The sequence below is a fragment of the Calidris pugnax genome, unplaced genomic scaffold, assembly GCF_001431845.1.
Source record: "Calidris pugnax isolate Ruff unplaced genomic scaffold, ASM143184v1 scaffold56, whole genome shotgun sequence".
In the NCBI taxonomy this organism is placed as follows: Eukaryota; Metazoa; Chordata; class Aves; order Charadriiformes; family Scolopacidae; genus Calidris; species Calidris pugnax.
In genome coordinates this window covers 14176367-14190787 of record NW_015090839.1, presented here as the reverse complement: position 1 = coordinate 14190787, position 14421 = coordinate 14176367, and the positions used below count along the sequence as shown (strand labels likewise).

The window sequence follows — 14421 nt, the reverse complement described above, 5'->3', positions numbered from 1 at the left end:
GAATTATCATGTTTTAATGATTAGTATAATGTTTTTAAGAATGACATTTTGGAAATGTGATAATTGCAATCAGTTCAAAAGATTTTATATATAACTTAAAATATGCACATATTCATCTGAAGAAACCATTAAGAAGGGTATAATCTGGATTCACCCTGACAATTACTGCAAACTCTTTGCCCATACCCCATAAAGAGTTTGAACAGGCTTTTTCAAGTTGACGTGTCCCATTAGTTAGCACCGAAAACAATGTCTTCCCAACCCAAATGGATGCAGCTTCAAAGAGATATTAAAATTAATATTTGAGCAATTCCATTGGTGTTTGAAAGGACCATTCACTTGGTCTAATGAACCAAACCTGCTTTTCTTGTTCAATGGCTTTAAAGCAATTATGGAGGATGTAAAAGTGTTTGGTGGCACACCTACACTCCAGTTTGAGGCTAAGAGCCTACATATGTGGCAGGAGGGAATTTTTCTCTGTAGTAATGCAGAAACATATACTTAGAGCTGTCTTCCAATATCTTAAGAAATATTATTAACTGTTGAAGCCTTACCTTTTGCAGATCCTAATAATCAGTTTGTATAAATTTCTGAGTATATACTTTCACTAGACACAGACTTGAAAAACAGAAATAAATAAGATCTGACTCTATGCATGTACAGAAAAATCTGTTCATGAATACAGTTTAGTTTACGAAAATGCTTAATGCCAGAAAACCTGCAGTTTCCAACGTACTCAGGTATTTCACATACAATAAAAGATGATAATTATTGTATAGTAACTCCCAATTCTAACATATAAAGCCAAAAATACATATATTCTAACATATAAAGCCAAAATGAGTTATTTTAATTTCATTGACAGTGTTAAGTACCCATTTCTTACTTCCAGACATAGAAATTCATGTTAGAGTACAACTGATGAAGTATTAAAATGCCCACAAAACAGCAGCTTTGTCTTACTGCCTCACAGAACTCAAACCAACATTTTTCTTAAAAACTGGATTAAAAAACACTTTTACATAGATGCGTTTCAGTATCAGACCTCAGATTTATTTTCCCAGTGTCCTTACTGACACTGCTGGCTGCTAATTTAGAAGTTTTGAATCATCCGCTTGTTTAATTACACTGCTGTTGCATTTTGCATTTACTATGATCACATACTCATTAAAAAATGTTACCTGTCAACACTACTTCAGAAGGGTCTTTCTGAACATAAAAATAGCTAGGACTCTGATTTACAGAAGACATGTCAAATGGTAATTATGTTAGTAACTAACAGACTGCAGTGAAATAAGGACAATCATCACGGTTTGTGCACTGAATATCTGAAGTATCTGAAGCAAGTATCTGAAAAAAATGTGCAACTTACCGAGATATGATTATACCATTGACTTGAAGGAATTTGAACAGTTCTTGTGCCTTTTCACGGTCCCGTGATTTCTCCTTCGCTGTCAATGTGTCGTAAGGTACCAATAAAGGATGACTACCTCCACCTTTAGTAAGTTGAAAGAACTGTAAGTTTTTCTACTGTAAGATTTATTTTGCTTCAGACAAAAAAGAACTATTAAATTTTAATTATCTTACACTGTCTTCTTTCAGATTGTTTCTTCTCCCTTATTTTCCTTGTCTTTTTTGTGTGGTTCACAGGATTCTGGCTTACCTTTGCTTTCCAACTCCATTTTCTTCTTTTTGGCCCATATATTATGGTAGTTTTCTGCCATTACCTCAACCATTCCCTACATTACCATCAGAAAAAACAAGATGCAAAATTAAAAGATAACAATTAAAAATCCTGTAATTCTACATCATTTTACAGTCTTGAGTGAAGTCTACACTCTTGTGGTAAAGAAACATTACAGTTAAGTATCATTTCTACATTCAACTGTTCTTTGAAGTCAACACAGGCACAGGATACATATATACGACATACTGTTTACAGTCCGTTCCATAGCTTCATGATAATTTTTTCTAGGAACTCAGGAAGCATCAATGGGATAAAAAGTAGAAATCTCTTCTTTAAATATGTAAATAGTATGGCATGCACCTTTCTACAACACCATATTGGTGTGGTAGCCCCAAGCCACCATATTGGCCTGGGGAAGAACGGCTGGAGAGCTGCCTTGTAGAAAAGGACCTGGGGGTGCTGGTCGACTGTTGGCTGAACAGGAGCCAGCAGTGTGCCCAGGTGGCCAACAAGGCCAATGGTATCCTGGCCTGTATCAGGAACAGCGTGGTGAGTAGGACCCGAAAGGTGTTCGTCCCCCTGTACTCGGCACTGGTGAGACCTCACCTCGAGTACTGTGTCCAGTTTTGGGCCCCTTACCACAAAAAAAGACAGTGAGGTGCTGGAGCGGGTCTAGAGAAGGGCAACGAAGCTGGTGAAGGGTCTGGAGAGTAAGTCTTATGAGGAGCGGCTGAGGGAACTGGGGTTGTTTAGTCTGAAGAGGAGGAGGCTGAGGGGAGACCTTATCACGCTCTATAAATACCTGAAGGGGGGGTGCAGAGAAACGGGGGTCGGTCTTGTCTCCCAAGTCACAGGAGACAGGACAAGGGGGAATGGCCTCGAGTTGCGCCAGGGGAGGTTTAGATTGGATATTAAGAAAAATTTCTTCATGGAAAGGGTTATCCAGCATTGGAACAGGCTGCCCAGGGTAGTGGGTTTTTTTATTGCTTATTTCTCATTTATTCTTTTGTCAGAGTTAGGTTGATGGTTGGACTAGATGACCTTTAAGGTCCCTTCCAACCTAGAGGATTCTATGATTCTATATCACAACCACAATCACAAGTTAATTCATAAAACCTGACAAAATTCAACTCATTAATAATAAAAACCGAAATCTAACAATTATTTTCAGCACAACATATGCAAAACACAAATACAAACCTGAAGCTCCCTAGAAAGCACCACATTAGAGAGATCAAGTGGCGCCGGGCTATACCCATTTCCCTGCAGGGAAAAAAATAATTATTTTCAGATAAAAGAATTAAATATTAAACTACATCATCCCTGTTGATCTGATTAGAGTAACACCATTCACATTTTTAAACTTTCTTGTAGAAACTGTGTTCATCTTTTGTTTTGCAATGTGCTGAAGACACACAGGATGATTAACAGAATACATCTGCTGATGTGGACATAAGGAGGTTGCTCCAGATACTTAGATCTCTCTATTCACAACAGATGGCAAGCTGCTGAAAACTATGTTTTTCAGCCTAAGGGAGGAGACTGACGCTGAGGGACACAAGATGTGCCTTCAGAACATGACAGAACAGTGTGGCAACAGCCCCTGAATGAATCATATACTAAAGACAAGATATCACAACAAAAAGTTAAAATAGGTTACTGTCTCATGGAATTTAGACTAAGAAAAGGGAGGAGCGTGATATATTTATGCAGTCTTTAAATGTTTAAAGTCTGAAAGCTCTAGTGCAACAAACCTATTAGGAACACGTTAAATGTGAATGGTCATATATGAATTAGTGATTTCATCCATGCACTGAAGTTAAATGTGCACTGAAATCCTCCACTCAGTCATGTCTTTATCATGCAACTTCTTGGGCCCAGCTGCAGAAGAGGTTCAACTGGCTGGAAGCAGAGATACCAGAGACAGAGAAATCCCGTACAGGAGTGAAGTCTGCTGAAAGGACTAGAAATGCTGAAGTCTTGTAACAGAGTGCTCAGAGGCCACTTCTGGAAAGCAAACTGGTGCTGGGGAATGAATGCAACACAGGCTTAAGGTGCTTGATGCTGATTGCTCACAGGATCAGTGATGGCACAAGTGTGTATAAGGAATCATCTTGTGACACACATCTTTGCACACTCCTTGCAGTACTGCTTATGGTGGTAGGACTCTGCCCAATGCATCACTCGTTAAATCTCACTATATTTGAGTAAGTTAACAAACAAGCCTTCTGCTTTCTAAATTTAAGCAATTCCACCTTACCTGGCTAGACTGAGATATGCTGCGGAGCTTTTCATTTTCACGCTGGTGTATTATTGCTTCTCCTCCTTCCTTGGTCCTTTCTAGGCTCCATCCCATGGCCAACATTGTTTTCAGTGATTCTCTGGCAGGCCAACGATAAATTTCCTTTTCCTTTGAAGAAAATAATATAAAATTTCTCTGTATTTAGCAAGTAGCAAAAACTCAATAAAAGTACTCTGTCCTTTATAAAAGATCACATGCCACAGAAGTAAACAGAATATGTATATTGTATCTGAAGACATGATATAGTTCTTTTTACATGAGAAAGCAGCTTTAAAACACTTTTTTTTTTTTGTTTTATTCTCAGTGGCATTTATTGACAAGATATGTGTTACAAACTAAAAGCACTAACTGCAGCTACAAACTAAAGTGAGCTCTGGAGCAATAATGTAGTTTGCATCTGGAAATGTATTCACTGACTCCTCCAGCCCAAAATAATAAAAAATTGGTGGCACTACAGGCGCTATGAAATTAGTTAGGCAAGTATGTACATTTGGACACATCAGCACAAAAGGCCTTTTCTCAGTCTTCCTGTATTTATACCCATTCACAGACGCAGAAAATTACTGATCTATACACTTTTTCCTATGAATACAGCCATCAGTAAAATATTAGGGAACAGCCCGTATTCCAACACTCCTTTGAAAAGTAAAGGTGTTACAGAAAATCTGAAAAGTTGTGGCAAAGAAAACTCTGAGTATGTCATATCAAGAATTCTCAAATCAACCTAATGAAAGTATTTCAGTTTTCACCATAAATATGAACTTCTATGACAGTTAATCTGAGACCATTCAGAACATTCTCTTTGAACTGCTTTAATAACAACCAACAATTCTTCAGCTCCTCTCTGAAGATGTCAAAGCAATTTACAAACCTTGGGAAATTAAACCTCTTGAATCCCTCTTGATTTTTGTCATCATTTTCTGAACAGTAAAAGTGTGGTAAAGAGGGACAAACTTAATTGACTTATCTTGGTCATGCAAATGAATCATTGCAAAAGTATGTAACTATTCAAAGTCAGTTCACTGTTCTGACAACTAGAAGACATTCATGCCTAGTCAAGAAATTTAAATTAAAAATCCATTCAAAATAGTTTAAACGTTTTTCCCCATTTCCAACTGAAGCATCTCCTACACTTTCATTTTTTCACCATCTTTCTTGAAGGCAAAATTATCTTCAGATATATTAAAGTACACTTTCATCTAAATCCCAGGAATTGCTGCCAGTGATTCCTCATCCGTGAAGGCCTGAAAACCCTGTGCTATTGATACTTGGAATATGAATTGGGCCAGGCCTAGGAAGACTGCCTAATAGAAGGAAATGATACAAGACTCCGTGTAAGATGAACCAAACAATGATTTTAGCAAATAGATGTCATTGTTCTTAACTGTAAGAATTCTAGATTGCCTCTCTTCCTTTTATAGCATGTATTTGAAACGGGTTTTTAAAAATACACAAATAAATCTACTTTTTATTAATGCAGCTGCAATTTCCTTTATTACCTTTTCAGTTAAAGTTTTGAATGGTCTTATTAATGGGTGTGTCTTCATATTTTCATCCAGTGAAACACCATATTTCCATCCGCTATTAGTCTGAAAAAAATAAATATACTGAAATAAGATGAGAACAACATAGATGAATAACAGCAAATTGGCCAGTTTAGTTTCTTAGATTGAACTGCTCATCTATTCCAATAGCTACTCGGTACCACAGAAATTTCTGTTAAAAAGTACACTTCCATCTGTGGATACATCGGAATAAAACAAGGCCCAGACAGATGAGATGCCATCTACGAACAGTAGGTCTCATGCAACCAGTTCTGAGTCTAATACATATTGGTCCTTTTCAAACAGACTCATGCAGTAAGACGGTACTGGCTAAGGTAAAAAACTGTCTCTATTCTCTGGGAGGCTAAAGTCAGCAATACAGAGAAGAAAATGTACTGTTAACAGAGCAGGCACTGAAGAATATAACTTTAATTAATACTTTACCTTAAACAATGCTAACTAAAATACATGGTTTGAGATTAATATGTGTATATTTACATATCCATATATGTGTATACCTTTTGCTATGAATTTGCACACATAGCCCCACACAACAGAATTGTTATTTCTATGTAGCTTTTCTATAAAACTACTATTTATTTGTTATTAATTGTTATATAAAATTACTTAACTCCACCTTTATATTCTTCCTTGAATAAAAGAGGTTTAAAATTCATACCTGGGTTGAATGCATTATTCATATCTAAACACTTCCAACATAATTATCAAAAGCTGCAACAACTCCATCAAACTTCATTTTGCTCAAATTTAACTCTAAAAGTTATATTTATTAACATTAAAATCTATTTGCAAGATGTAACACTGAAAAGGCCCTTATTAAATGTTTTACTGTACCTTTAAAAAGATTTGAAAAATCACTTAGTATATATTGTCTTACAGCTATTTTGAAGTAGATAACAGAAACACAACAAAGGGACAGAGCACTTGGAAAATTAGAGAGGAAATCAATACATAACAGCCTTCTTAACGCTAAAAAGAAATATAAGCTATAACTACATTTTCTGAGATGAAAAAAACCAGGACATTATACTTTCCAGGCACTCTCTTAGATCACAGAGCTGCTGCAATCAAATTGAATTTCTGATTCCCAGTCAAAAAACATCACTACCAGTAAAAATTAAGCTAAGATTTATATATTCTTACTTAAAAAAAAAAAAAAAAAAAAAAAAAGAGACCACCACCCAAACAAAACCAAGTGCCACTTTTTCATTCTCCTCAAATCTTTACCCTAATCAATTCTGGCCACTTTGAAAAAGCAATGAATTTCAATGCATTTTGTAGAGCAAAAGGTTTCTTCCACATGTCCCTAAAGAAATATGCAGACATTAATGTACTCCAAACAAGAGCCTATCAGTTAAACTCTCCAGTCTTTCTTTCAATATTCACCCCATTATTATTTACGAGTCCTTTTCTGACTGCTGCCAGTCTTAAAATAATTCCTACCTTTTCAAAGGCCCATTTATCATGGGAATGTTCAGCATACTTGCTGACAATATACTCCAGCTTTTCAGGAAGTACAAGGCTGTAAACAAAGGGGAGTATGGTCATTCATTCATAAGTTACTACTGTCTGATTTATGAAAAAAAGTCAGTGTAATATAGCAATAATCAAAACACTTCACCTCCAGATGAAAGCAACACATTTGGCTTTGCAATTCCATTTTCTTTAGAAGAAATGCCACAAAACAAAGCAGAGATTTTTGGAATTTACAGGCAATCTTCAAATACATAACAGTTGCACTTATTAGCAACTGAAATCACAAGAAAAAACCAAAAATGTTTCACCATAACCTATAGATATTTGTCTTGATAATTCTTAATAAAGGATAGTATTAGTATGGATGTTTCACATTGCATAATGATGGAGGGGTAAAATTTCAATAGTAAGAATCAACTAGTGATACTCAGTTCTTTAATATAAAAGTATTAGAAATCTGTATTTTAAAAGCACAAGATTATTAGGAAGGCCAAGTATCTATTAAATGACCCCACATGATCTGCTTATTTTGCTGTATGAGGTTGCTACAGATCAATTCTCAAAACTAGAGTGAAGATTTTATAAAAATCAGGCAATAGGCCAACTGAATCACCAGATTTTGATGATCTTGCACCATTTTTCATAAACACACTCTAAATAATAACAGTATCAAATGTATCACAGGTATATGTGTCCCAAACATTTGAAAATCTGGGTAATAGGGTACATAATAAGTACAGAATTTACTATATACTCGGCAGATATAGTGTGGAAATATTTAACATCTTTACAGTGCTGAGAAGCATACGATTTAAAACCAGTAAACAGGATGTGTACCAGTGAAGTATTTGGCAGGAAGCAAAAATCCCTACACTACTTCTGAAAGGTACTAATGTCATTAAAAAGTCAGTCACCATCCAATTCTCCCTACAGAGGAAAAAAATAGTACAAATATTTTTAAGGAAAGGAAATCACTATGATTTATATGACTCACTTTGCTGTGCTGACAGGTTTGGGATCAAAGTTTCCTTCTGGATCCACTGAAGTCTGCTTTTCCAAAGTTGACCTAATTCGTGTATCTAAATAATCGGGAGGCAAGGCACCAGCTATAGCACTTAGACAAGGCAAAGCCATTCGAAAGAGCTCTGGATCATACTTCTGCAGGAGAGATAGGAACTGGTTGGAAAATCCAATAGAGAAACATGCAAAATGTTAGTGAAAACCAAGCAGCCATATGTACAAATATTAGAAGATGCAAATACAAACAGTAAAGCACATTTAAAAATTAAGCATAGAGCAAAATTATTGTTGCATGACATGTATTTTCCTTGCTATCAGCTTGATACATTTTTAAGATAACTCAAATTAACATAAGAGTATGTTGACATTTGTGTAAGTATATGCAATACAACCTCTTAAGCTTTCTTAGGGCCTTATGCCTACACAAAGTCAAGGGTTGTTTGCCTAGTTACAGAAGTATGATCATCCTTAAAATACTGCCTTAGTTCTACAATGACTAATTCCTATCTTAATTGCACAAGACATTGCCATTTTTCCCTCTTTCCCCCTAATCTATTTCAGTTTTAATCATGCTGGTTAAAGGAAATTGTGTTTCACTGTAGCAAACTCAGTTAATTATTTTTCAAAATTGTCCTGCTAAGAGGTGAACTAAGCACATTTGCTCTTCTTAATAGTCATTTTGGCTCTGGAGAGAACATAGACATGTTTGACATATAAAAATATAAGGTGAAATTACATTTGAAGAATCTACCCCTAGTAACTTGACATGAAACGTATTCAAGGTCACTTGTTACACACTAAATTATAAAACACATGTACTAGAGAAAGTAGTAGCAGGCCACTGTAGGCCAGAGTTCTCTTTCCAGCTCTCAAACAACATTCTTAGTATGCTTCGGGGGGGAAAAAAAAAATAAAATCACTTCTCTATTTTGCAGATTCCTCATCTGCAAAATGGGCATAATGATATAGCTTTAAAAAGTTTTAAGATCTACTGATGAACATTACAGTGCAAGAGTTTGATGCCATTATAATTATTTAATAAAGTTTTACTCAGCACAGGCATCTTTTTGATGTTATGGCACAAGCACAAATCAAGCATTTACAGGAAAAAAATTTTACACTGCAAAAATATTAGAAGATTAGAAGCAGAAGGACTATATGCTTCTATAAATCTGAATGACCACTTTGAGTCAAGAAAATGCTGTAGAACAATTTTCAGGTCCATTGAAAATGCTTGCTGATAAAATTATATGTTTGTATCACAGCAAGCAGAATTCCTAAAATTTTGAGGCTTTAACTTCTAGTTTTGTTGCAACATTCTTTAGCTTGTAAGGTACAAACAAAAAAAGTGAGATCACAGGGTAAATTGTTTCCACTAAACAGCTGGAAGCCATGAAAATACCAAACCTGTAAATATCTCAGTAGAAAACAGCACAATGGAAAATACTGTAGCTCAGCAGATTTACACAACCATTTACATAAAAATGAAAATGCTATTATAGAGGGCCACCAGTACTGGCAGAAACATATCATCTTCATTTATCTGTAAAAAGCTAAGACACACTAATTGGAACCATTTAATTGTGTCAGGCCCTTCTGACACCCTTTGTGCTTGTGACAGCAATGAGACAGAGGTAAACATCGCTAACATCAAATACTAATAAGGCTTAAAAATTTTAGAATGATGCAGAGACCATGTTCATTATCATACTATAAATCCAAATGCTTAGGGAAAGAATCACCTAAACCTGTTCATTAGAACTGGAATATAAATTCAGTGAGATGCAATGGAAAAATTTGTTATTGCTCCATTGTGAGAACATGATTTTTGAGTCCAATCAAGTACAAGAAGTATTTACTCAGCAAGGCATTTCTCCTATCAGAAATGCAACTTCTTCTTACTTGTAGAAAAAAATGAGTAAGTGAAAAAATCCCAAGATCGCACTTGGCAACAGGAAAATGAAAAAATGGTGGAGCATCATATTTCTTAAGCTGGGCAATAACCAGAAAACTAACAAAGTATAAACGTATGTTGGAAAACAATGTACATGTACTATGCGTACACCAACAATTTGACACACATATAGATATATTTCTTAAAATTAGTTTTATGTCAGTAAAAAGTATTTTTAAAAGTTTAGTAGAGCTAATATAGGAAAGGAGACAACACTAACTTGTTAGTGCAGCAAGCAAACTGCCTCATGACTAGTGTAAGCCTATATTGGTATATCAAAATAAAGATTTGTCATTTCATTAGGTTGGAGAGAATCTTTCAAGATTCAATTTTTCATTAGAAAGTTACTTCATTAAAAGCATACATTGCCGTATCTCCCCTATTAGGTGAGATAATTGTTAAAATAGGCACTCTCTGCACTTGGTACAGCAAATTATCATTGGAATGATTTTATTGTCATCCCATAGTGTAATGTGAATTACAGTCATTACCTTATGAGACAAAGAATCAAATATTCCCCAGAAAAGTTTCTCAGTTAAATGTAATTCTTCTTCTGCTGCAATTCCATAGCTTCCCATTCCTGAAGGCAGACAATAATATTTCCAGCACTGCTCATAGTGATTTGTCAGAAGCTAGATTTTCAAGAAAATAAAATTGCACATAAAACATTGGTATTTAACAAAATAACATACTGGTTAGTGAAGTCTGAATTGCCAGTATCTGTTTAAGCAGTTACATGAGTAGTATTAGTATTTATTTCTCTCTCTTCATGTCTAATGGTTCATTTTTTCTTCTTTTCCTTTTTGGGAGAGCAGTAGTACCCATGCTGTGAAAGTATAAAGCCTATATTATCCCCAGCTGCTGGTGTGGGATTCTCAGTGATGACAGTGAGTAGCAAAAATACAAAATTCCAGGATTGTCACCATTTGAGTACAGATAAGCTCACAGGATAAAAATAGAGATAACAGAATGTATATAAAACAGGACACGATAGGTTCTGGTAAAAAGTTTTACAAATTCCAATTGATTTTACTTATGTCATTTGTAGTTGATGGCCTCAGCATTATTCAAAACATTGCAAGACACCTGCAGTACTCCCTTTTAGCCATGCCTGCTCCTCTTTGGAAAAACCTATGGAAAGAACTATCGTACAGACAATCTGTAACATACCAGTTAAAAAGCTAGCATATATGGTAATTGGCATACTTTCCACATAATTTCAAATTTCTACGGATTTCTTCGTTAGAACTAAAAATTCCTACCCATGGGAAATTCTAAAATTCCTTTGGCATCAGACTAGAATCTTGATATTTTATTTTTTCCTGCAGTTTTGTTTAGGAAGGGAAAATAATAACAAAAAAATCCAAATCAAACACTCCCTCTTTGCCAGATTTTTGCTCCAAAATTACTGATGCTCCCGAATACGGCTGTGAAATATGCCATAAAAAGACCTGCAGACTAAGATTTCACTCAAAATTTATTCCTGCACTAAGCATCCTACCAATAGTTATCATAGTTCATAGAGCGGAAGAAGAAATACCTAGATCACACTAACATTTAATTTCATACTTTCAAATACTCTTTTGTCAAAGCAGCAAAAGAGTCAACAGTTCACTGAACTAAATCGCATAATCAACTTAGTATGTACTGTTTGCATTTGGCAAGACTTTTCAAACCTTTAATCCTTATATTCAATTCTAAAGACTTCATGAAACAATAACATTATTTTCAACTCAGAAGTGATTTCATATTGCTTCACCCTGCTCTATTTTTTTTTTTTTAAACATGACGATGACAGATTACTGTGAAGTAAGTTTTACACTGAATGCATGTACAGGAAGTAAAGCATTTACCTTGAGAGGCATTTTACAGTATTCATTGAGTAGGGGCACATCAAAAACTAGCCTTCTCAACAGCTGCTGTAGCATAGAGGGTCGTAAGTGGCTGTAATTAAAAAAAAAAAAAAGAAAAATGTTCCTACTAAAATTCATACAAACCAGTGGAAATGAAATAAAAACTGATATCAATTTATATATTGGAATTCAAATTACTCATTAAAAGCATTTTTAAAAATCAATGGTAGGTGCTTAAGGCATCTCACTATGCCTCATCTATACGTAGAAGGATATAGCACAGAAAGATGTGCTAAATCTGAACCTTCTTAAGTGAACAGACAACACGTTTGATTATCCCACATGACAGCAGAGGGAAGGGTGTTGGATTTTTTTCAGAATACATAGAGGGAACAATCTAAGCAAAACAAACAGCATTTTATCCTAAGAGAACAGTTTCTGATACGACATTAAAAAGCAACAAAAAATTCCTAACTAAAACTGATCTGGGAAATACATTATGATTATTCTTATAAGAAATAAATCTCAACTGGAAGACTGAATAAGTTACCCAGTGTTTCTTTTCTAGCTGTTTAATGTCAGTGATCTATAGACTCAAAATCAATGTAAAAATGCTCCTTTCATATCTCCCCCCTCTGTCATCACTTTTTCAAGCTGAAGATTGCTGGTCAACTAAGCTGTTCCAAAGGAGCGAAGTTATTTCTTATCTTGATCCCTCATTAGGTTTTCCAAATCTTTTCCATTTCTACTATACCCTCTTTTTGGCAGGTGTCCAGCACTACGCACAAATGGAAAATGCACACTGCGTTACTAATTTCACAGTGCACTGCACAGGCAAGTAGCACTACAGTTTATCTCAAAGATCAAGAACTATGATTCAGTTGGCAAATCTACATTTCAATTTCTGATATAACTTCAGTGCTCAGTTCAGGTTTAGGATCAGTTTTAGGATTTGGAGAATGGGGGGTAGGTTTTTTTTTTTTTAAACTATGGCCGAGGTTCTTCAAACACAATCAGAAATATAAACGTGTTGATCCCTTAAATCCCCAACACACACGGACTGTCAGACTTGCCAGAACATTTTTGGAAATTACTGGGGGTTTGTTTTTACAAATAATCAGCATTTATCCTGTACCATCACAAAGCTCATATCAACATGACAGCTTGTATAATGCAGTACCCAGAATGGAAAAATGAAATCTATTTTCTCTTAGGAAAAAAACCAATCCTATTGTGCACTCTGGTAATTTATTTAATGCAAGAATAAATTAGTTGTACACTATATATAAAGAAAGAAATTATTAAAATATATATACTGCACAAAAGAAATGAATTTGCACACAGGTATCATACATACTGGCAAATAGCGAGCAGGCATTCTTCAATAGTGTCTCTTTGCGCTTTGGTAAGGGAACGTCCCTTGGATAACCGATATATTGTGTGAAGCATGGAGTCAACCAGAGAGGCGTGGTGCTCTGTTCCAGAAAAGAGGGGAGCGCATCTTTTGAGTAATGGAAACACAGCTGTGCAAATATATCTATTTAGTGCGAGAGCTGCCTCTGTGGTACTTAGAGAAACCTGTATGAAGTAGGAAATGATTGTTAGTATCATATGGAATAAAGGTTACTAAATATGAAGTTTATAAAACATAGTAATGAAATGCTCAAGTCGCCTTAGCAGCTGGGCGCTAACGTAATATTTCCAGTATACACCTGAGGATAAAACCAATTTTTTTTGAACTTGAGAAAATCCAAGTCATCCACTTATCTCCTATCTTTTGCCCCACTGCACCCTGAACCAGTAGAAGCAAAGAACAATACACAACTTCTTTCTTTAAATAGGCTAGGAAAAAACAAGAAGCATTAAGTAGCCCTTTTCATTTCACTTTATTTCTTCATACCTACACTTATATGAATTTTCAGTGTAATTCTTGGAGCCAGACATGAAACTAAAGTAATCATTAGGCTTATTACAGTATATCCAATGTACTTACTGTATAATTAATGTAAGCCTGTATTAAAAGTTTTTAAACTACATTACACTGTTGGTTTATAAGGTGGTACTGAATGCTTATGATCAGACTTAAGCACTAAAAATTATTAGTAACTGAATTATTACTGTTTGTGTTGATAGTGAGCCTATATTACTCTTTAAAAAAAATAAATAAAAATGCTGTTTTGACTTGGAATTCTGTTTCTAACACTTACAGAGACTATATCCAGCCACTGCATCTAAACTCCACAGCAAAATACTTACTGTATCCAAAGAGGCAGAGGCTCTTAAATCTGGTAAAAATCCAACTTCCAGCAGGTGAAGGAGGAAGCTTTGGTCCTTAATACCATAGACACGGTCCAAGAAGAGTACCATGGGTGCTTTATGATCAGGACAGAAACTTGCAGACATGTCTGGCTCATTTACTGTGCCATCTACACAAATATATAATGCAATTTTTAATAGTCAATAAATGATAAAACAAAAAACAGCAAGACAATGAAAGGCACTATAATTACATTTAATGTGTAAAATCACATTTTTAATGAAAATTATATTCCTGTTCAGTTTTC

General features: G+C 35.1%; 1 protein-coding gene across 1 annotated transcript in view; it reads right to left on the bottom strand.

Moving 5' to 3' along the window:
• Positions 1 to 14421, bottom strand: part of RYR3 (ryanodine receptor 3) — a 210802-nt gene that overhangs the window by 63841 nt on the left and 132540 nt on the right. Inside the window, exons 47-57 of the mRNA XM_014941650.1 lie at positions 14114 to 14283; positions 13215 to 13435; positions 11858 to 11948; positions 10496 to 10636; positions 8025 to 8188; positions 6998 to 7076; positions 5489 to 5578; positions 3948 to 4097; positions 2888 to 2950; positions 1664 to 1739; positions 1373 to 1496 (exon numbers count right to left, since the gene is read on the bottom strand). Coding sequence (XP_014797136.1) covers positions 1373 to 1496; positions 1664 to 1739; positions 2888 to 2950; positions 3948 to 4097; positions 5489 to 5578; positions 6998 to 7076; positions 8025 to 8188; positions 10496 to 10636; positions 11858 to 11948; positions 13215 to 13435; positions 14114 to 14283 — 1369 coding nt within the window. The remainder of the gene's footprint in view (positions 1 to 1372; positions 1497 to 1663; positions 1740 to 2887; positions 2951 to 3947; positions 4098 to 5488; positions 5579 to 6997; positions 7077 to 8024; positions 8189 to 10495; positions 10637 to 11857; positions 11949 to 13214; positions 13436 to 14113; positions 14284 to 14421) is intronic.